Source organism: Podarcis pityusensis (genome assembly GCF_964106645.2).
Source record: "Podarcis pityusensis genome assembly, chromosome: 1".
Classification (NCBI taxonomy): Eukaryota; Metazoa; Chordata; class Lepidosauria; order Squamata; family Lacertidae; genus Podarcis; species Podarcis pityusensis.
In genome coordinates, this window is record NC_138028.1 from 133,997,351 (window position 1) to 134,020,199 (window position 22,849).

General features: G+C 42.4%; 1 protein-coding gene across 14 annotated transcripts in view; it reads right to left on the reverse strand.

Moving 5' to 3' along the window:
* Positions 1-368: 368 nt before the first annotated feature.
* COL6A3 (collagen type VI alpha 3 chain) overlaps positions 369-22,849 on the reverse strand; it is a 105,374-nt gene continuing 82,893 nt past the window's right edge. For 4 of the 14 annotated variants that reach the window (XM_081015050.1, XM_081015049.1, XM_081015048.1 and 1 more), the window contains 9 exons: positions 22,347-22,440; positions 22,001-22,056; positions 18,049-18,315; positions 17,380-17,463; positions 12,197-12,367; positions 12,031-12,081; positions 6,945-7,028; positions 2,336-2,506; positions 369-1,171 (listed from right to left, as the gene is read on the reverse strand). In XM_081015050.1, coding sequence (XP_080871176.1) covers positions 1,131-1,171; positions 2,336-2,506; positions 6,945-7,028; positions 12,031-12,081; positions 12,197-12,367; positions 17,380-17,463; positions 18,049-18,315; positions 22,001-22,056; positions 22,347-22,440 — 1,019 coding nt within the window. In that variant the 3' untranslated portion in view covers positions 369-1,130. The remainder of the gene's footprint in view (positions 1,172-2,335; positions 2,507-6,944; positions 7,029-12,030; positions 12,082-12,196; positions 12,368-17,379; positions 17,464-18,048; positions 18,316-22,000; positions 22,057-22,346; positions 22,441-22,849) is intronic. The other 10 variants (XM_081015051.1, XM_081015053.1, XM_081015052.1 and 7 more) reach the window with 9 other exon arrangements.

Genomic DNA, 22,849 nt, shown 5'->3' on the forward strand with positions numbered 1-22,849 from the left:
ACTTCGTGCTTTCGAACTGCTAGGTTGGCAGGAGCTGGGACCGAGCAACGGGAGCTCACCCCATTGCAGGGATTCAAACCGCAGACCTTCTGATTGGCAAGCCCAAGAGGCTCAGTGGTTTAACCCACAGCACCACCCGCGTCCCAAAACCTGCTTCTGTAGGCTTTTAGAATAGTTGGGGGATCTTTTGTTCTTTAATCAAAGTGTGCATGTATTGTAATTTGCCGCGGAGGTTCAGGATCAGAGCTTTCCTTCTCCTAGATGGGCTACCTTCCCAGGTGGACGAGCCCCATCTGCCCTTCATCTTTGTAGTATGTTGCTTTTATTGAATAATAAGAGAAAACACAAAACACTATCAAACTCAAAAATTCTCAAAACCACAATTAAACTTTATTTAAAAGTTCTTTTGTATAGATTTCCTAAAAACAAAATCATAATAAAAATAAAATTCCCACCCCCTGCCAAAAAATACTTTTTTCAATAGAACACACAACATTAGAGGATTGCCAAAAAAAAAAAAAAAACATTCTACACCATGTTTTAAAAATTCTTTAACTCAGTCGTTGGTCCCAGCAGTGCATCTGTACTAAGAAATTCGCATTTTTTTCTTTGATCACATATGCATGAAAAAGAATTAGTATAATCCAGCAAGAGTAAAACAGAATGAAAAGTTGGACTGCTTGTGTTTCAGAACTGGCTACTCCTTCTGCATAAGGCTTTCAGTCTAAAGTTATGCTCAGTTATGGAAACGAAAGAAGCAAGTACATAACAGCTGCAGTGATTTTCTTCCCACATTATTTTCTAGTCTTTACCTTGCCTAAAACAGGCAGGATACTGGGATCCAAAGGAAACTGTAATTTGTTCAAACAACTAAGATCTGTGGTGGGTAAATATTACATAATGTTGAAATTATAGAGTATATCCCAGACATATTTAGCATTCAGTCCATGAACAGTTTAGCACCATATTGATAAAGTTGTGTAGCAAAACACTTTTTTGAAGCTTTGCTTCGAACGTAAAGCAGAAATAACACAGTGCAAGGTAGTCTATACCCTTAGCTTTTATGGGGTATATTGGCAATGGCTGACTCCTGGTTCTCTTAGAGGTATGTGTTGATGTTTCGCCGTGATTTAAGTCCCTATTGTTGTTACAACACCAGGATTGACAGGAGCTGAAAAAGCAAGAATAGCTTATTATGATTTCACATCACAAAAAGACAAAGTTTCAATGGGAAAATGAGAGCAGATAACAAAAAGTAAACTTCAGCATCCTGGTGGACCACCTACTACTCTCTGGTTGTGGCGACCTTAGAAAGCGATCATTAAAAAATGGAGCAGGCAAGAGTGAAGCCAGCCTAACCCTTGTAGAATGTGAACAAGGGATGGCAGAGAAATATGCCAAACTCAAATTCTAAAGGAGACTCATCTAATTTGACCCAGGCAGATCATGACCGGGACCACTTTATTAGTCCACTTCAGAATCCGCAGTTGAGCATATTCATTTATGAGGTGGGCTGCCTGTTCTTCTAAAAATGTTTTTTTTAAAAAAAATCAACTTTTCAAAGTAAACACTGGGGGCAGTTATGCTTTCCCCATACAATTCTCTCTGATAGCAATAGAATGTTATCCAGTCCCGTTGTTCTGATGGCTATTGCACTCCTAGCATGTTGCTCTCAGAGTCCTGTGGGCTGAGCTCCTGCTCCAGGATGTGGGAGGCTGCGGAACCTACTCTAAACTGCCCTCAAAGTGCTGCTTCTTTTTTTAAGGTGTGAGTTTCCAGGCAGATTTTAATAGATACTTCATTTTAAAATCTGCCTGGATACAGGACAGGGCAGATTTAGTGCCATCTCCATTTGGTACTGGATCCGTCCATTCCCAGGTTAGCCCAATTAGGACATACAGTGGCCTGCAAGAAAGCAGAAGCCAGCAAATAATGATTCCATCCTCCTTCCTTTACCATATTTGAATGATGCTCTACTGCTTTTTCCTTTATAGCTTTTCCTAGGGCTATGTCATCAGTTTTTAAAATAAATCATGAAAACAAAGTTATACTCAGTAGGCACATTTACATCTGCACAGACATTGTTGTTGTTTTGGTTTGGCACAGCAGGCAAACAATCCTAACTAGAAATAGTTGCGCTACTGTTTTTAATATGTCAATGCAACTTCAATGGGATCTGTCGATGAAAGTCAACATGGCAGCACCAGGCGACGGTGAGAATTTGACCCAATTGTTTAGGTGCTCTTCTAGTGTCAACAGTTTCATGGAAGATCCCCATTCGTTGCTTACTCTCTTCAAATAAAGGCAAGCGGCAAAAGTAGAGGTCATCTCTTACCTGAAATGCAGACTTTTTCACAGTCTTTCTGTGTGTCAAATCTGTTTTCATTTCCACCACAGCCACCATACCAGAATCTAGCACAACTTTTGGTTTTTAGATCAAAATACCACTTGAGGATAAAGTTCCTGCAGGTCCCTTCCTCTTTTTGCAATTGACAGATATCTGTGGCTGGAAATCAGTAGACAAATAAATAATCAATGTATTGGCCAGTGCATGCTTCCTGTGAGCATCTTCTACTTTGCGTGTTCACAGATACTCAGCAGAACAAGACGACGAAGCACCCCCTCTGCTGATGTGCATGCTGAAGGGACAGGGACAAACATGGGACATGGGAAGTTTTATCCATCTCCAATATGTATGGCATGCAAGATGAAGCAACAACAGAAGACCATGTCGGCAACAAAGAGATGACCAAGAACCCCTATCTGCCACAGGAACAAGGAATGCAGAAGTAATGGGATGCCTGGAACACAACTGATTTAGGAAGAGGGGATCATGTCTTCCAATACTGCACCACTGACCTAGCTTTAAATGATGATACAATATATTGAGAACCTCTTGTTAGAAGGGAGCAAGGGAAGAAAGGATCTAAACTATTCCAAAGTCCTGCTTTTCGGGCAGTCTTGCAAAGTAAGTGTGCACACAATGAACTTCCAGGTGAATGAGGTTTATTTATTATTTATCTGATAACATTTGAAGAAGAAGAAGAAGAAGAAGAAGAAGAAGAAGAAGAGGAGGAGGAGGAGGAGTAGTTTGGATTTGATATCCCGCTTTATCTCTACCCTAGGGAGTCTCAAAGCGGCTAACATTCTCCTTTCCCTTCCTCCCCCACAACAAACACACTGTGAGGTGAGTGGGGCTGAGAGACTTCAGAGAAGCGTGACTAGCCCAAGGTCACCCAGCAGCTGCATGTGGAGGAGTGGGGAAGCGAACCCGGTTCACCAGATTACGAGACTACCGCTCTTAGCCACTACACCACGCTGGCTCTTAATACCGTCTGATTGTTAAATAAGAAAGAAAAAAAAACCTCAAAGTGGTTTCCATATGTTGGGAATATAAAATGTTATTCTGCTGGGTGACCAAAAAACTGAGCCGTGTTTGGTCACAATTAATAATTAAAATAAAACACCACATTTATCCCAGCACCACATTAATGCCACCCTTATAAGATGTACTGATGCCCCATTTTTACTGCCTCCCATCTTCCAGATGTTGTGGGAGGGTTGTAATGTGTGGGGCATCTGCAAGCACGGAGGCATTTGCACCCGATTATACCAGCAGCCACAACAGTGAAAGAGAATTCAGTGTTGCTAGCTCTTGTTTCTTGAACAGAATGAAAAATCTATGCAGACCTGACTCCTTCAGTTATCATTCAGATAATGAGGAGTTAGCTCATAAGAACAACAGATTCAGTGTATGATTTTGGAAATGTCCGCCACAAACAGAAGCACACAGGATTTTATTGCCCAAGTCCAGAAATCTATGATAGCGAGAGCCCCCATGTATCATTCCAGAGCCCCTGGAGTCTATTTTTTTCTGGACTTTTGGCTCACTGATGTCCTCTTCAGGCTCTTGGGGGGGGGGTGTCTCCTCATGAGCCACAAGGTCTTTCCAGCTCTCTCCCACCATTTCAGGTGAGAATTATTTCTTTCTTTTCTGGCATATACAGGGTTGTGCGCAAATCGATTGCACGTAAGTGGGGAGATGCCTGCATTACTTTCAGGTCTTGCAATGGGAACATGGTCTCCATGTCAGTAACTTATCACAGGATAAAGAGAAGGCTAGATTGACCCTTCTCTGTGATGCAATAGGTTTTTGATACGGGGTTGATTTCAAACAAGACCTCTTCCCCATAAAATGCTAGAGGGGACATGTCCTACGTGACATTGCTTTCATCTCAATTATGCACATTTAAATAAGCTCCAAAACCCAAAGTAAACTGGATCCCAGGTGAGCAAGAATAACTGAATGGTGCAAATGTCTCCTTTCACCTCTACTATCTGACCTGTACCTGCACAGTGAGAGAGCACTCCAGGGACCCAAAGGCCAGCCAGGAGCTGCCTTGCTTTTCTCACACGACATGCATGGTGGTGGAGGGTCTGGTTTAAATGAGACACTGGCCATGGCTCAATGCCACATGTGTCATGTTTCAGTAGCGTGTACTAATGAATATGATGCATCTCTGATTTACCCTGAAGACTGTAAAGGAAGGGAAGGAAATAGTCCCTAAAGAGAGATCCAGCTCAAAGGCCAACACAGCCGGAACTGCCACGGACCAACTCTATGGATCACACTCCTATGGTGATTCCAACGGCCCTCAAGTCAGCTGCCTGAGGGAAGAAGCTTGTGGCAAGAAGATATCTGCCTGCTTGGGCTGGACAGGGACAGCTGCCCTGCTCCCAGGTTTGATCCGAGGGGAGGGCTTGCCAGGAGCCCATCTTCTCTGAGGAAGCCAGAATCTGCATAGGTAGACCTGTGGGCTGTAGGTCACTCCAAGTAAAGCCAATGAATTTAACAGATCTAAATTCGTCCAATGCCCATTTATTCCAAAGGAGCTACACTGGATACAGCCCTGTGTAACAGTGTTCTAATAACTGGTGCCTGATGTTGCTTTCCCCTCCCAATCCCCCCATTTCCCCTTGTGCATCATGTATTTTGCACTGTCAGCTTAAGGGCATGGACTGCCTTCCTGCAGATGTTGGTAAGCCAGACACAGAGAGAGCCCTTTGGATGAGGAGAAGATCATATGCTTTGAATGAATGAATGAATGAATGACATCTTCTCAGAATTCTGCCTTGGGATCTACAAGGAACCAGGAATGGCGTGCATTTGTTTCTCATCCACCTCTCTCTCTCTCTCTCTCTCTCTCTCTCTCTCTCACACACACACACACACACACAGCTATCCAGTAAAGTGATGGAAGGATGGAGTGAAATCAGATATTCTAAATGAAGCAATTTTTCCACAGATTGGAAACATACTTTTAGGCAACAGATTCACCATGTGTTTATATACTTTAAAACAGTTGCATCATGTTAATAAATGCTTTCCAGAGCTCGAACTGACATTTAGAAAGTATGCTGCTGATATGAAAATAGACAAAATGTACTTTTAATCCATTTCTGTGCATTTGATGCATGAAATGTGTGCAGTCCAGCAGTGGGTGTGGTGTTTGTATTGACCAAAGTGACAAGTATCTGCCAATTGTGGGCTTATTCTCCCTGGGATGAAAGATTGACCTGAGTACCAAGTCCATGGGTGACAACATACTGCAGCTTGTGTGGAATTTTGGCATGTGTTTCTTTTAAAATGTAAGAAGCAACTGCTAGAAAAAGAGCAGGCCATTGCCACTGAATCTAATCTGGTCCAACTATGCTCATCAAATTCAGAGAAGTCCAGTATAAAAGAAGTCAAATTCACCTGCCATCCCATCATGTTCATATTGCATCCTTCCCCTCCCCATTTCATGAGCTTCTTGAGATGCTTTTGACGCTTGATCAAGTATTAGTTTTCTCGAGGAACTTAGGAAGCTGTCAGAGCATCTATTGTCTGATGGTGATCCTTGTTACACAACCTGGAACAGCCACTCAGTTGCAATCCATCCCTATTTTGCATCTTTAAAATTCTGGATTGCTCAGTGATGAAAAAACTAGATTCATTCTCTTTACTTTGTTCTTTATAGTGAACGAATAATTGACTTAGCCAAGTATTAAATCCAGAAGAACCTACTGCTCTTAATGAAGCAAAATTTCACTGGCACTATGGGAGTTTTACTTGGGAATCCTTGGGATTCCATTGGGACCCACTTCCATGGGAGATGCTTGAACACTTCTCTCCACAGACAAACTAAAGAATCTGCATCTATTGATCCCATACCTTCCTGCTTCGGGGCAAAATTTTGCCTTGTGTTGTTTTCTATTTTCTCATGTAAGTCATGGTTTCTGAACTCTGGTCCGTTCTGAGGGATGATCTCTGACCACACAAAGGTGCCTCAGACCCATGGACCCTCCTATCTTGACTTGCCGGGCCTCTCCAGGCTTCCTCACACAGCTCTTTCCCAGCCCTGCTGCCTGAGTGCTGGGTGGACAGGGATTGAACTTGCATGCACAGCAGGGGCTCTGACCCGAAAGCAATTTTTCCCTTTGTCTTTTTGCTTTATTTCTCCCCCCAGTTTCTTTTCAATACATATAAGAAAAGGTAAAGGACCCCTGACAGTTAAGTCCAGTCGCAGACGACTCTGGGGTTGCGGCGCTCATCTCGCTTTACGGGCCGAGGGAGCCGGCGTTTGTCCACAGAAAGTTTTTCTGGGTCATGTGGCCAGCATGACTAAGCTGCTTCTGGTGAAACCAGAGCAGCGCACGGAAACACTGTTTACCTTCCCGCCGGAGTGGTACCTACTTATCTACTTGCACTTTGTGCTTTCACACTGCTAGGTTGGCAGGAGGAGGGACCGAGCAACAAGAGCTCACCCTGTTGCGGGGATTCAAACCACCGGCCTTCTGATCAGCAAGCCCAAGAGGCTCAGTGGTTTAGACCACAGCGCCACTCGCGTTCAGTACATATACTTCCCTCAATCCAGTTAACTTCTGGTTTCTTTTTCTCATACCTGCTCTTGCTACCTTTTTTGCTCTGCTTTCCAATTTCCTTCTGGGTAATTTCCTCCGTAACTTCTTCTTGTGCACTTTCTGTCCTGTAAATGTCGAGACCAGTTATTTTACTATGGGTTGGGGAGCCTAGGAGTGAGGCTGAAAATGGAGTGCAATTCAGCTGAGCACTGAGTGGAGTCGGTGTGCAGGGAACAAACTCTGCTTGCACAACAGGACTCCCCCCCACCTTCCTCCTGCCCCACTGAATTCAACCCACTGCTTAATTGTTTTGTTTCCTTGAAAAGGAATTGTGTTGAGTCTGTGCCTCATTTTTCCTCAGTGCAATTGAAATAACTCATGCAGCCTATACAAATAGAAATCTTTACTGAAAGGGCATTATGTATCTCAAGCAACGAGCTGGGAAAAGATTAATTCTTCATTTTAAGTATATTATTTTTCTGTTGCTGGTTAAATCAGCATTCTTCATCCTATTCAACTGTCTGGACAAACTGGGATACAACAATTTATATTTTATGCCTATCAGGTTTGAAGTAACAGGGAGGGATGGGGATGTTCCATTGTTTCGCCAGTTCCACTCAATATCATTGCGCATCTCCATTCACCACACCCATTGCCCAAGCAGAGGCTGGCCTGAATCTTGGGGGGAAGAATTGTGCTATTTAATTTCCCACTCTCTGAATTGGTATCCTTGAATTTATATTTGTCAGAAAAAGGACTCAATGGAGTCTTTACAAAAGGTTCTTGGTGTGTTCAGCCCTTCGGCTGGATAGAAAACCTTGGTTTATGCTTCTCGGTGTGTTTCACAGAGTTTAACAAATGAATCCTTTACATTCTCCACATCTCTCTCTCTCTCTCTCTCTCTCTCTCTCTCTCTCTCTCTCATCTATCTATCTATCTATCTAATCTACCTACACAAGAATGGTCCCAGGTGTGGCCACTTAACTTGCAGTGTGGCGTTGTGTACATTTCAGTTATTTTGAAATTAATGTTCTCACTATTAACCAATGCTCTTATTGCCACACTTAAAAAGTTTTTTTGGCACCAAGTAATGACTTGTTTGCATTTCCAACACTTAGGCTGCAATCTCATGAGAGAGGGTCCAATAAGCCCACAGGCTATGCATGAGTTGGTCTAAAATTCTTGCCCTGATTCCATCCCCGTCCCCAACTGTCAGTTCCGAATGAAGGGATTTTTTTAAAAAAGTCATAAAATGGACAAAGGAGCACCTGAGTGTTCCTGTACTGTCACATCTGCCCTACCTCCTTTGGACTGCAGCCTTAGTGAATTACAGTGGTACCTTGGTTCTCAAACACCTTGGTACTCAAACAACTTGGAACCCCAACACTGCAAACCCGGAAGTATTCCAGTTTGCAAACTTTTTTCAGAAGCCAAATGTGCTCCGTTTTGAGTGTTACACTTGAGTGCCACATTTCTGTTTTGAGTGTTACGCTTAGGTCTGTCTGTTTTTGCTATTTATTTTGCATTTTTGTGGCTTTTTTTTGTTTTTGTGACTGTGTGGAACCCAGTTCAGCTACTGATTGATTGTGACTGCAGTACATTGCTTATCGCTTTCATTTTACAGATCAATGGTCTCGTTAGATAGTAAAATTCATGTTAAAATGCTGTTTTAGGGGTTGTTTTTAAAAGTCTGGAACGGATTAATCCATTTTGCATTACTTTCTATGGGAAAGCATGCCTTGGTTCTGGAACACTTTGGTTTTGGAATGGAATTCCGGAACGGATTAAGTTTGAGAACCAAGGTACCATTGTAATTTGCTGCTGATACATTAGACTCCTCTGCTGTTTTAGCTGCTCCTACCATTTAAAATAGTTTTTATGGTTTAGTATTTTGTTTTGTATAACTTTATGTATTTTTTACTCCACCCTGGGATCCACTGATATGAAGGGTGGGCTACAAATAGTATTAATAAATAAGAAGCCAAAATTAAAGTTGGCTCAGAACCAGTGTTTTTTATCCAAAGCATTCAACAGGGCTTGAAGTCAAGAGCCAAAAAGTAAAATTAGCAGATCATCTTCATCTTGTAAGATGATCCAAACTGTTGAAATCTAGATCTCCGCAACATAGATGCTGCTGCTCTCATTTCAGAAGGAACTCTTAACTAATGCTGGGGACACCTATGGCATAAAAACCAAGGGAATACCTATTGAGATTGTTCAGTAAACTCAGAAACCAAGCTATGTATTTTTAGAGGCTATGGGCAAGGGAAGATGGACTCAAGAGGCTTCAGCAACAGACCCTGCTCCTTCCCGTGTATGTCTCTTTCTCGGTGCCTTTGGAAGACCTTTCTTCTGCCCCTTGCTACCGCTGCTGCTGCTATGCTTGCTCAATAGTCAACTACTCAGCTCTTTCTTTCACTTGCAATCCATCACAAAATTTATTTCAGAAAATTCCAGGATTTCTATTATGTGATGCGAGGAAGGGCTTATGCACACTTAGATTTCTTTCACTTTTTCCAAGCATGGGCCACAATTTAAAGCTCCATGTCCCAGCGCCCTTCCCCCCCCTCTGGAGCTTTAGTTGTGAAAACCTGTTCTTTAAAGCTCAACTGGAGCAAACATCAATGAAAACCTGAACTGACATTTGTTCTAATTCAGCTTTAAAGAGCAGCTTTTGTGGAGGGTGGAGGGAGTGCCACACACTCAGAAACCAAGCATTAAAGTATGAACCTCTGCCTGGAAAGAGCAGGGCAACACCACTGCAGCCTGCCCAAGTGGATATGCCATCCCAAGATATTACTACACTTTTCAAATATTTAAACAGGAAGGAAGCATTAAGCACTATATCTGCTGAGAATTGGCCAAGGAGCCATGGGTAAAAATGACAAGATAGATGTTGGTTAACTGATGAATGTAAAAGAAGCACAGCAATGAAACAGAGTCAGGCTATAAATCTTTACACACTTAGCTGGGAGAAATCTTACTTTTCTGTCTGCATGCATAGGATTGGCTGGACAGAGGGCTGTAGGAGCCTTTTCGTTGGAGATTTCTGAGAAATCACAGAGAGGCATCTCTTATGGGATACTCTAGGGATGTGCATGTTGCCTTTGTGCGTGGAACAATAGTCTACACCCAGCAAAATATGATGTGGCGCTTTGGGGTTTTCTTTGACTGTGGTGTTCCCAATCTGAAGCCTGCCTGACACCTATTCATGCCATACCCTCCATGGTTTCTCATGATGGTCTCAGCAGTGCTTTGTCAGGAAGGGGCCTCCTATCTCAAAGGAGACCACTGGAGCAGAAGGCCATGATGAAAAGGACGAGGACACATTGTTTGTACAAAAGTAGAAACACACAAGTGACTATGTTAGTAATACTGAGGACAATACAGCATGAGTGGTGAAGTTTACATGCTCACCAGAGAAAGGGACATATTCTTATTTTAAATTCTGGTTCTTGTGTCTCCTGCAGGGTGTGTGTGTCTCACCTTCCAGGTCAGCACCACCTCCTGCTGGGGAGCTGGGGTCAATTTCTGACTCTACCAAGGGGAGGGGCTCCCTGACTCCCCAAACCTGAACTGGAAAAGAAGATGTCCCTTGACTCCTATAACATGACTCAACATGGAAATAAAAATATTTATCTAAGGGCAAAGCACAAAAATGCATGTGGATAAACACAAAAGAGGCGGACAAGGACAAGAGTGAGACTCAAACCAAAATGCTCTCAAGGTGAGAGGTCAATCAAGTAGCCTTCCCTCTGGACACACTTGGAAAATGAAAATTTACAGTAAGAAAATTTGTCTCTCTCATACCCAGTGGCATCTCCTTGGGTGGATCTGACGGAAACACCCATGCGTTGCAAAATTAGGGCAAGCAGCAAAATTAGGGCTTAGGCAAGTATTAAGATCTTCAAGAGAGAGACTCCTCTGCCTTTCAGGGGCTGCAGACAGGATTACAAACTGCTCCTTAGGGAGGCCAGTCCAGCTCCATTTCTGATGGTCCTTCTGCCAACAGGCCAAGGCTTCACCCAGCAGGGTTCCAGCTGAATGATTTGTTGGCTCTCTGCTCTGTTGCACTGTTATATTTTGCCCATTTTTAGTTTTCAGGGAGCTGCTAGTTTTTATTTCTGATCTTTTTCTTTCCTTTAAAAAAATAATAATACTCTGTTTCATTGTGTTTTGTGGTCTTAATGCTGTTAGTTGCAAAGGGCATCAGCTATGGGAAGGTGGGCACAAATCACAATACTAGAGCATGTTTTTGAAAAGCATGGCTGAAAAGGCCCCTCAGTTTGGCGTCCTCTTTGCTGCCTCTCTCCCTCCCTTGGAGGATGCAGACTGACAAGTGTCTGACCAAGATGACTTGGAAGCGCCTTCCCAGTTCTTGAAGCCCCTTGGTTGTGGGCCAACTCTCCCAACCTGGTGCCCTCCAGATGTTGTTGGAATCCCTGCAGACCCAGCTGGCACAGCCAATAGTCAAGGTGATGGTTGCCCAACAACATCTGGATGGCAACAGGCTGCGTAAGGCTGGTCTAGGCCCTGAGATTTTGAGGCTGGATGTGACAGAGTCGTCTTCTTCTCCCTTTTGTTTTAGTTTTTATCCTTCATCTCTCTGAAAACTGCTTAGAGCTCCCCTTCCAAAAACAGATCCTGAAGCTGAAGGAGGAGAAGTTGACCAACCATGACTAGATTCCTAGGTCCACAATCCAGGTGCAAAGCCAAAGGTTCTGATATGCTAGATGTACTAGATAAAATCTCCCCACATCCACAGGATGGGTGGCTAGCAGAGATAGGGGAAGGGGCTTCCCCCATTCCATCCTGTTAGAGAAGCCCCTCTCCTGGTGGAGTCAAAGCTGGCGCTGCCCACCAGACGATGAGGCGGCTCCGTCCCAGTCAATGAGACTGCCCTCTGGATGCAGGAGACAGAAGAAAGTGCAATATATTTACACCAACATTGCTTTTCTAGGTCTGATAGGAGGCATGCAGACGGAGATGGAGAAGTATGGGGCATTGACAGCAAGGCAGGAAAGCAGCAAGGAGGCGCATGGGTTACATTGGGCAAAGCATCCAAAAGATGCATCCAGTATAACGACACATAACTAAACGCATAATCCTCTCCATTCCTGATTTTACCTGATAAGGGACTTTTCTCAAGGACAGGCAGCTGCATAATTCTTTCATCTGCTGTAGAGAAAAAGTGTGTGGAATTTGTTTTTAAACTTTTATCCCCTTCCGCTCTGAAACGTTGCTTGACAATGTTTAAAAGTGCAAAATGGGTTAACCCTCTGTGGGTACTTACATGGCTTCAAGCATCTGCTAATGCAGTCAGCTTCTGTCTCAAATCTATTGGCGTTACCGCCACACCCACCATACCAAACCTGGGTGCAGATCTTGTTTTTGAAGTCAAAGAACCACTTAACCTGATACTCCTTGCACTGCGTGCCCATGTCAAGGTCCAGCAAGCAAGGATCTGTCAAATTTGAATTTCAAAATGTGCAAATGTTAAATGATTCTGAAAAGGTTAAAAGCTGCAAAAATGCACAGGAAGCAAGAGGGGGCGGGGGAGAAGCCATTTTCAACAGCACAAATGAAAAGGAGCTTGATCTGAACTACTATCCATCTCCTAATGTCTTCCTTTACAGAAACAACCTGGGAAATAATAATGTTGTGCCCATTCCTAGTAAAATCACAAACATGCCAAGCAGCCAGTGCATGCAGCTCAATGTTTTATTCTGCTTTAATTTTATTTTCTGGCATGGATTTGCTGTAAAAGCTGATAGGCTCGTACATGCCTCCGCAAGTCTTTAGCCACATCCAGTGCAGTGTAGTAGTCAGAGGCATCAAAAAAGCAAAGTGGAGAAATGCAAGAATGGTGCAATGGTCAAATGTTACAACCCAAGTGACGTTCATGGATGGTTCCCCAAATTACAAAGACAACGTTGTTCCAAGTTGGCCACCCATGAGCACCTGTATCCCAGGTGCAGACCATGGCTACAATAAATATGGTTTTTCCCATCGGCTGAGGGGTACACGCAACTGAGAAACTTGGCTTCCCATTCAGCCTCTAGCCTGCTTCCCACCCAGCTGATATATACATCCTCAGTCCAGGCGCAGTGAGGTGAGTTGGCTATCTGGAGGCAAAATCCTCACCTTGAGGGAGCTGGCATGCTTGAAGCTTGGAAGTCTAAGACAAGGAAGTGGGTTCTTAAGCAGCTTCCGGAGCCAGCAGACACACTGGCTTTGCCTGTCAGCTAGTGGACACAGCACCACAGCACAACTGACCAGTTGAGGATAGATTCACACATTAGGAAGGAACTTATTTCCTGCTATAACCATGCTTTCTTTTGAGACAGAATCAAACCCTGAAGTATATTTCAACCTCCATGACTACTTTCTCCCAAAAGGCTTCTTAGCTTGGGGCATTTAATGCTGCCAGGCTCTCCTTGGCACATGACAACGTGGGAAGTGAAGAGCAGGGAGCAGAAGGAGGCTTTGAGCCAGGCTGGGGCCGCTTGGACAAGGGCATTCATGCGCAAGGGGAAAGAAGGTAAAGTTGGGCACTTCAGTAGGGGCCAATATATTATAGGCCACCCATTTGGGCTTGAGGTTTTTCATTCCATGAACCTCATTGCCTTTACTGTGAGTCATGGCTTCCCTTCCCTCTCCTTATGCTCTCCTGTGTTAAACTTGAGACTGCAAGCTCCTTGGAGTGGAAATCTGCTCTTTTGTTTGTTGCCAACCACTATACCACTCAGAGTGGCTGGAGCAACCCAGTCAGATGGGTGGAGCACATTATTATTATTATTATTATTATTATTATTATTATTAAAATTGTGGCTTGCTGGCATGATTACTGCTGTTTATGCTCAATCGTGGGCCATCTCTTTTTAACTCTGCACACCCATGTTGCCCTCATCTTTAAGCTCAGACAATATTCTGCTGTATCTATACTGGTGACCAGTATAGGAGCCTCTTAATACAACAGTAAAATACCACTATTTTAATATGTAAAAAACAATTGCACTACCCCTGTAATGGGCACAAGGACTCAACGTATAGACCGTCCACCTTAAGATACCTTGCAGTAGGTATCCATGCTCATGAGCATTTTTGTACGTGACAATAATGACAGCACTCTTGCACTATTGGTAACTGTAGGTGGAAGCAAGACAGGAAGAAGCACTCTGCTATTCAATCAAATTTACACCCCGGCTAAGGAGAAAAAGAGAGCTTCACGTGTGAAAGCAGCCTCTGAAGACAGAAGTGTGTTGATTTGATAATTCCTGATATTCTTCTGCATTATCCTTCCTATGCTTGCAGCTTTTATTATACACTTTGTGAGGTGTTACTGTGGCCCATAGACCTGTGTTAGGTGTCCTGTGGCTCTCTTACAAAAACAAAAAAGTTAATAAAAAGTTAAAACATCTAGACAAGGACAAGTGCCTTCCAAGAATCTGCTCAGTGCTCTGCTAAGTGTGTCATACAAGATGGAAATTGGTAACAAAAAAGGACCAAGTGCAGTTATACACATAAACTGAAGGTGAGCATGACATAGAATGATGCAAGTGAAGGCAGATGAAAAAACACAGAAGAGATGAATCGAGGACCACACCCTGGAGCGCACGACTTCAACAACAGAACAAGCAACATACAACCTCCGCATCACCACAGAACATCCAGGAAACAGGCTTTCAGCAAGGTAACTTATTTGGGCCCAGCTCTCTCAAAAACAATTAAGAATTCCAGAGGTGCCTTTTTTGTTTTGTTCAGGTATATGGAACAGCATATTCAACACAGGCCAGCTTGTTTGAAGACAATTATATGCAGCACTCAATGTGCATGAGAAGAAAAGCTACTGAATTTCTTTTTACAGGTATTCTTCATAGCAGCTTGTGGTCTTCAAAAAATTTAACACCAAGTACTCAGTTCTGAATCCAAGAAAACTGACCAAGGAAATTAGGAACTTGGATAAGACAGCTGAGGCAAGAACTGCTTAATGTGCAACAGAGAAAATAATGTAAATTGGACTGCCTAATCCACAGTTTCCCAAACTTAGGTCTCTAGCTGTTTTTGGACTACAACTCCCATCATCCCTAGCTAGCAAGACCAATGGTCAGCGATGATGGGAATTGTAATCCAAAAGCAGCTGGAGACTCAAGTTTGGGAAACCCTGGCCCAAGCTATGAACTATATGGCTTTGAATTTGAAACAATTAGGTGGCACAAGTGATGTCTATTGTTACAAGTGGCCAATGCATAATGAGCAGAGAGCTGGTGTCAACATGATAATCTCTACCATCACATTTAGAAAAACAAGCAGATTTGCCATCAATTATTTCTATCTTGCTTTTTGAGAAATAAATATGAGTAGGCAAATGAGATTAGCATATATGCCTAACACATATCAGGCAGCAAAAGTTCTAACAGATGTTTCAGTCCAATAATTATTGGAGAATTGCATTATATTATACTTATTAAAACAGAAAGATCAACAGACTATTGGCATTCACACACACAATTACACATTTATAAAAAATGTTATTCATCCACATAATTGTTAATCACCGAGTACAACCTATGTTAATTGTTCATTAATGGTTTATAAATGATAATAAACCATTAATGCGTCAAGACAAGGCAAACAGACAAGCACAAGGACTTACAATGTGACACAAACTTTCATAATTGAATACTTTCCAGTGAGCCACAGGAAAATAAATATTTTCAATATCCCTTGGTGATTTTTTTATTGTTGGCTCCATGATGGCCATGACATGGGAAGCTTAGCCACTGCCTGCTCAAGGAAGAGAAGCCATGGCAATCTGGTGTTTCTTTTGGATTTTTCCCAACCTCATGAGGCTTGCTTATTACTCAGTTAATTAGATGGTCAGAGTTTTGAGGGAAACTTCTTTCAAGGCATGTAGGTAATGTGGGATACCCAGCCTCAGACAACCAACGTGCTAAGCTCCAAACAATGCATGAAGAGGTTAAGAACATAGAGTAATCTGCCTGCCCCTCTGTTCTCCCATTCCATCATGCCAACCCTCCCAGGAAGGAGGTCTAAACTGGATGCTCCAGGCTTAGACTGTGTGGCTTAAGCAAGCCATCTTTGTGTTGCTATACAAATAATTTAGAAACATTTACCATTTTGGAACCTAAGTTAGGCTGCTGGTTTTTTTTTGCTGCTGTATGCAAAAACACATGAATCTGACCTTTTCAACTTCTCAAACATTTGGTCCCTTTCTAATCTAAGGGGAAGTGGGCAACTTTGGAAGAACCTTAGAACAGGGAATGTTAGAGATCTAACAGTCTATATTTCCACTCTTGGCTTTGCTGTGTGTTTTGCCATTTTAAATGTCAGCTGGAGCTTTCTCACCAAAGAGTATTTGCCCCAAACCTAGATCTAGGCATCTAGGGAATTTTTTTTTTTTTTTAATTACCTAGTATTTTCCTTTTTATCCAAATTAGCCAGCAGATAGCTGATAACTGATAAAAAAATACACCTTTGTTCAATACCTGTGAAAGAATAAAACCCATGATTTTGTGTGGCCTGGGATCTGGGGATCCACTCTCTGATACAGATTGTGTTGCCCTTCTAGGGATGCAAGCCTAAACATGTCTACTCAGAAGTAAGTGCCACTGAATTCAGTGGGCCATACTTCTAAGCTGATAAGACTGGGATTGCACTATTAAGCATTAAGTCGTGCAATGCTGAAGGAGGTCTAATGGGACACAGGTCTCCTCAGAAGAATTTCAGCACAGTGCTGGGATGAGATGAACTGTGCACATTGAAACTGCTGGCATTTCTTCCTGGGTGATTTTTCTAGGGATGCAGACAGTGCATTTCAGTCACTAGTACGACAGAAACTATGGATATTCAAATTGCAGGTGTTTTCCTCTCAAGCGACTACTCCATCAGCAGGCTCCCCTTTTCTTTGTGTTTTCAGTGCAATGTTCAAAGCGGCAGGGCCACATTCATTTGAAGGCCATGCATCTTGCAACTAAAGAAATGCACTTGTCATTGCTTTCCATATTACACTGAATCAGTAGAGCACCCTGCTGGCTTTTCTTTGAACATCTGAAACACCTGCTGAATCGTACTGCTTTTCTGCAAAGCCCACTTCCCCCCTCCTCTTTACAAAATTAATACGTTCTACATTCTTGGCTTGGTTGGTGGAGCATCACTGAGCATCAATTATAATGACACTACTTGTTGGCTCTCCCTAGCATATGATTATGAATGCCGGGTGCTCCATATGTTAATGGACTCCCTTTAATTTAAAAATTTGCCTCTTATTTGGGAACATCAAGGTGCTATGAAACATTATGTGCATCTTTTATGTGCATCCTCTTTACAGAAATTATTTGTCCTTATTTCAGAAAACATGCCACCTAAGTGTCCCTTACTTTAAAAGAAAAATCTGTCAGGGAGCCCAGTTGAAAATGGGACACCACTTTGATACCTCAGGAGCCCTGGACTCACCTGTGTCCGGTCCTTCCAATGGGTCAGTGTTCACCATCAGATTGGCTACAGCTGCTGCAGGTAGCTTGGGCAATGGCATACTCTCTGCAAAGGGAAAGCGAAGAAATTGCGGTGTGTGAGGGGTGGAGTACCTCACAGTAACCTCCTAAGCAACACCTTGTGTACATTTCCATTTATATCAAAGTCACCCACAGAAATCTCTAGCTGGGAACTAGAGGTGTCATTTTTTAACAGAGGAAGAAGAGATCTCTTTTAACAAACCACTGAATTAAGCTTGGTAAATAACAGTTGGGACATCATTCAACATGAAGCACAAGATTTTGAAATGAGTATTGGTTTCCACTGGGGACATTAGTAACAGATGTTTGATTAACTGACTATATAGATGAATTTCTCCAGCTGCTAAACCCCTCCCCCCCCCCCCGATTGTTACCCTGAAGGTCTAGAAATAATCAGATCCAGTTCACTCGCTTTTGGAAAACTGAAGCCTTTACAAAGAAAAAATTCACAGCCATTCATCAACATTTTCAGCTTCTAGAATGCCAATTTTTGTGCATTGTCTGAGCATGAGTCAACATTATTAATGCAATGTTAATTTCCTCCCTGTTCTTAATATTTCTAACATCTGAAAGCGAGTGAATTCAATCCCAAGAAACAAGACAAGCTTACTTGTGCTAAATGTTCCTCTGTAGGTTGCTTTGGCCTGTGAATTGTGGAAGCCAGTCACAAAGACATTGTATTTCTGCCCACTCCTGAGGCCTCCAATGACCCGTTCAGTGCCAGTTAAATTGAGCTTCAGGACTAGAGAGTGGTCATGTGCGGAGGTGATTGTGATGTCATAGACAAAGACATGTTGAGGTTCAGGGTTCACCCAGTGCAGTTTAGCGCTGTTTTCTGTGATATCAGTTATTTGGACTTCACCTGTGTGCTTAACCACTGTCAAAAACAAAACTGTCATAAGGCTTCAAAGAAGAAAGCAAGTAGACTGCATTTTTAAAAGAATTAGTTTCTGAGAATGATTTCAAATAGAGAAAGAGATCATCCACAAAAACCCAAGAGACCTCAAATAAGTGCACCCCAAATATAGCATTCCCTTTGTATGGCTGATTTAATTTCAAAGCAACTCCAATTGCCACATACCTGGCACTTAACCTGGATGGTCAATTATCCCTTCTATTTCCAATGTTCAAAGACAACTACCAGTACTCGTGTAGTGAAAATGGCACCATTCTAACACATCAAGGGAGGTTTCAGCAGACTTGGGCAAGGTTTGCAGAAGCCAAAAAATCTAGTTAGAAACCCCTAAGAGGGGCAGCCCTTTAAAAACAGGCCAGTGACAATTGATCTAGTGTCCAGATCAAGGGAAGCAATAGTCCCACTCTCTTCTACCTCAGTCAGACCACACCTGGAATGCTGTGTCTAGTTCTGGGCACCACAAATTAAGAAGGATGTTGACAAGCTGGAACGTGTGCAGAGGAGGGCAACCAAGATGATCAAGGGTCTGGAGACCAGGTTTCATGAGGAGCGCTTGAAGGAGTTGGGAATGTTTAGCATGGAAAAGAGATTGAGAGGAGATAGGATAGCCATCTTCAAATATCTCAAGGGCTGTCACATGGAGGAGGGAGCATGCTTGTTTTCTCTTGCTCTGGAGGGTAAAACTCGAACCCATGGCTTCAAGTTACAAGAAGGGAGATTCCAACTAAACATCAGGAAGAACTTTTTGACAGTAAGAGCTGTCCAGCAGTGGAACAGACTCTCATGAGAGGTTGCTCTGGAGGGTAGGACTCAAACCAATGGCTTCAAGTTGCAAGAAAGGTGATTCCGACTAAATATTTGGAAAAGCTTTGACAGTAAGAGCTGTTCAGCAGTGAAACACAGAGCTTTCCAAACTGTGTGTCACAACATGTTAGTGTGTCAGCTGCAGTGTGTAGGTGTGTCACATGATCTCTCCCCACACTCCTCCCGGGGCTGGAAAGGGATTAATTTAACCTCCATTTTGCTAGTCAAATTGAATTAATGTGTTGTAAAATGATGCATGTCTAAAAAGTGTGTCACCAACATGAAAAGTGTGGAAAGCTGTGTTTAACATATGAAGTGTGCCAACTGGGGATATTCAAAGTGTTGGTGTTGACCTTTAAAGCCCTAAACGGCCTCTGCCCAGTATACCTGAAGGAGCGTCTCCACCCCCATCATTCAGCCCGGACGCTGAGGTCCAGCGCCGAGGGCCTCCTGGCGGTTCCCTCATTGCGAGAAGCAAAGCTACAGGGAACTAGGCAGAGGGCCTTCTTGGTAGTGGCACCCGCCCTGTGGAACGCCCTCCCATCAGATGTCAAAAAGATAAACAAATACCTGACATTTAGAAGACATCTGAAGGCAGCCCTCTTTAGGGAAGCTTTTAATGTTTAACAGACCACTGTGTTTTAATACTTTGTTGGAAGCCACCCAGAGTGGCTGGGGAAACCCAGCCAGATGGGCAGGGTAAAAATAATAAATTATTTTATTATTATTATTTCTGTAAGTGGGTATTTGGGGCTTTTCTGTCTATTTTGGCCCAGTTCTCATAAAGAACAGCTGAGGGCCCAACCTGTGTCTGAGCTCTATCACATTAACCACCTCAAGAAAACCAGCATGTCATTGAGAGGGCTGGGCTAGAACACTTCTCCCTGATACTCTGGTTTTGTATGGGCAGGGAATTATGCAGGAGAATTCCAGTCAACACTGATGCAGCCTAGAAGCAGGCTATCATACTAGCTCATCTGCTGTTTGTACACCTTATGTTCTAGTTTTGCACCAATGTTGTAGATATTAATGTCACTTGCCCGCCTGCTTGCTTAGGAAGTCTGCAGAATGTGAAACGTCCCACTGATAAAGACTTGCGGTGGGACTGGTGAGACCCGTTGAAGACGGTAGTTTTGAAATGATTCCTCTCTATCTTCACTTGTTAGTGAAATTTATTCTAATGAACTTGTTTGAATGATCCACTGTATTATAAAGATCTTACTGCTCCATGCTTTTTTTAAAAAATGAAAGTCTACTGTATAGTGGGGTTTTTGGATTTTATTTTATTAGTCTTCAGGCTGAAAAACAACCCATAGAGAACAAGAGATCTCCTGATTTGTTATGGTCCATGGAAACAAGTTAATAAAAGTCAGAGGACACATGCATGTTTAAATTACTAGAAAGAATTTGGTAGAGGAACACATATTAATGGGACTGAATTTTTAATCAATCTCCACAAAATATTTATTTATTTAGCATACACACACACACACACACACACACACACATTAAAATCTACACAAAATATTTAAATCTATCCACATTGTGTATACTGATGGAAGACGAAGTTATTTATCTTCCTCTACCAAGATTATTCTTTCTAACAATTTAACATATACGTGCCACTTGACTTTCATTAATCTGTTTATGTGGACAATAATGATTTGGGAGCTCTCCTGCTAACAGCATATGGTATGAATCTTTTACAATATGCATTGCAACACATGGAGACAATGTGTTTTTGAAGCGGTATTGGCTTATTTGGTCCAAATGACAATGTTCCCAGTCAGATGATTGAAATGGGCTGACATGGCTGTGAGATTAACCAGAAAAGTGTAATACAGTGGAAAACAATGGGCATAAAACCAACCCAGTATACAGCTAAGAAATTCATTGTCCTTAACTGCATCATGGATGTCACTCAGCTCAATGAGTAAATAGATTTATTTACACAAACATCACATGGAATTTCGTCAGAAGAACTCCATCAGGGCAAAATGTTCTGATCATTTAATTTTTGTCCATCTTTTAGTGCAGACCAATGTTCTGGGAGCACAGAATTTCAATGAAAGGTCAGATTTTTGGTTGGAGTATATGGGATGATGCTTCAGTTAAAACTAAGCTAACCTAGCAGCAAACTACACTTTAACTACAGGTGCCTGTAACAAAACCCCGGCGGCTTGCATTCACCAAACTTCTTCCATTTGTGCAAGAACTACCACTTGCATAACAAAACTTCCCCTCCCTCTCCCCTCTCCATGGCCCTCCATTCTGCTCTTGAGGGTTGGGGGAACTCCTAGAATTTGCGGGCTGTGCAGGCAGAGGAGAGCGAGGTAAAGTTCTGCTGCCCAAGCAGAAGTCCTTGTGCGAACAAGACAGTAGTGTTAGATACAACTCAATGGTTTCTGTTTTGTCTCTTTATTGAACAGTTGCATTGCTTGACTGTAATTGTGACCGGAGGAGCTGCAGACAGAAAGGTGCCTAACTTTCCCACAACATCTGTTTTTCTGTTCCCAACTGCTGTTTTTGGACTACAACTCCCATCATCCCTAGCTAGCAAGAACAGTGGTCAGGGATGATGGGAAACCCTGCTCTAGAGAACAAATATCCCCCACTTGTCTTTGCGGCTCCTCCACTCAAGACTGCAGCCTCCTGCAGCTCCTTTTCCTTTCCTTTTTTCAAAAAGCCAAACACATTTGTGCATTTGTGTACAATGTGTAGTTTGTCCTTTACCAAAGAAACGCAGTCCTTAACTGCCGCCAAAATGCAACATGTAAGGATCAAATATCCTAAGGATAAAATATGCTAAAGACATTTGGTAAACGGGAGATACTGTACATACCTTCCAGTTTTTCTTTTGTAGTAGTAGGTGTAGAGGTAACATTATTTGGAATGTTTCTAATTGAAGAAACAAAAATTAGTTATGGATATGTGTATATTTCCCCCCATGAGCAAAGTGCTTTACAGTTCTTATAAAGTTTCCTGATCCATTTAATCTTAAATTTAATGATGTTGCCATGATCCAATGTGCTTCCCAGAGGAATAGACTAACTAGATTGTCAGAAACAGAAAACATGCATACTGCTGGCAAAAAACATGTACTTCATCTGGTTTTGGGAATAAGCTGCGACTGTTCAGTCACCTGTCTTTTCCTTCTATTCAGAATGCTAAAAATTCATTAGACTTACACTTCTTTCTGGCCAAATTTTTTGACTGGCTGATCACCTTGAAACCAATCACATTGTTTCCTGATGTCTGGAGACAGGTAAAAGGCATTTTCACCTAAAAATACAAGCAGAATTTGAACAAAGCCATTCTCCCTGGCCAAACATACTATTTCAATTTAAACCATAATAAAAGTAGTCTAGTAAGTATGATAGGGGCCATATATAAGCATTTTAATACTTTATTATACTTTATTATATACATGGAAAAATAATAATTTGCATAATCCCTTCTTCCTTTCTTCTCAGTGAAAAATGGTTTCAGTCTTGCAAGTAATAAAACACAGCACTCCCTTCTGCTGCTTCTAATTACGATATAAGCAAAATATGTGGAGACTGTAATTCTGCCAGCAGCTAAAGGAAGTTTTTCTTTAGCTATAATGGGAGAGACTATGCTTTAGACTTAAATATCTTATCGGTTGACCTAAAAAAGGGGAAGAAACGGGATTTTACCAAATTAGGGTTCA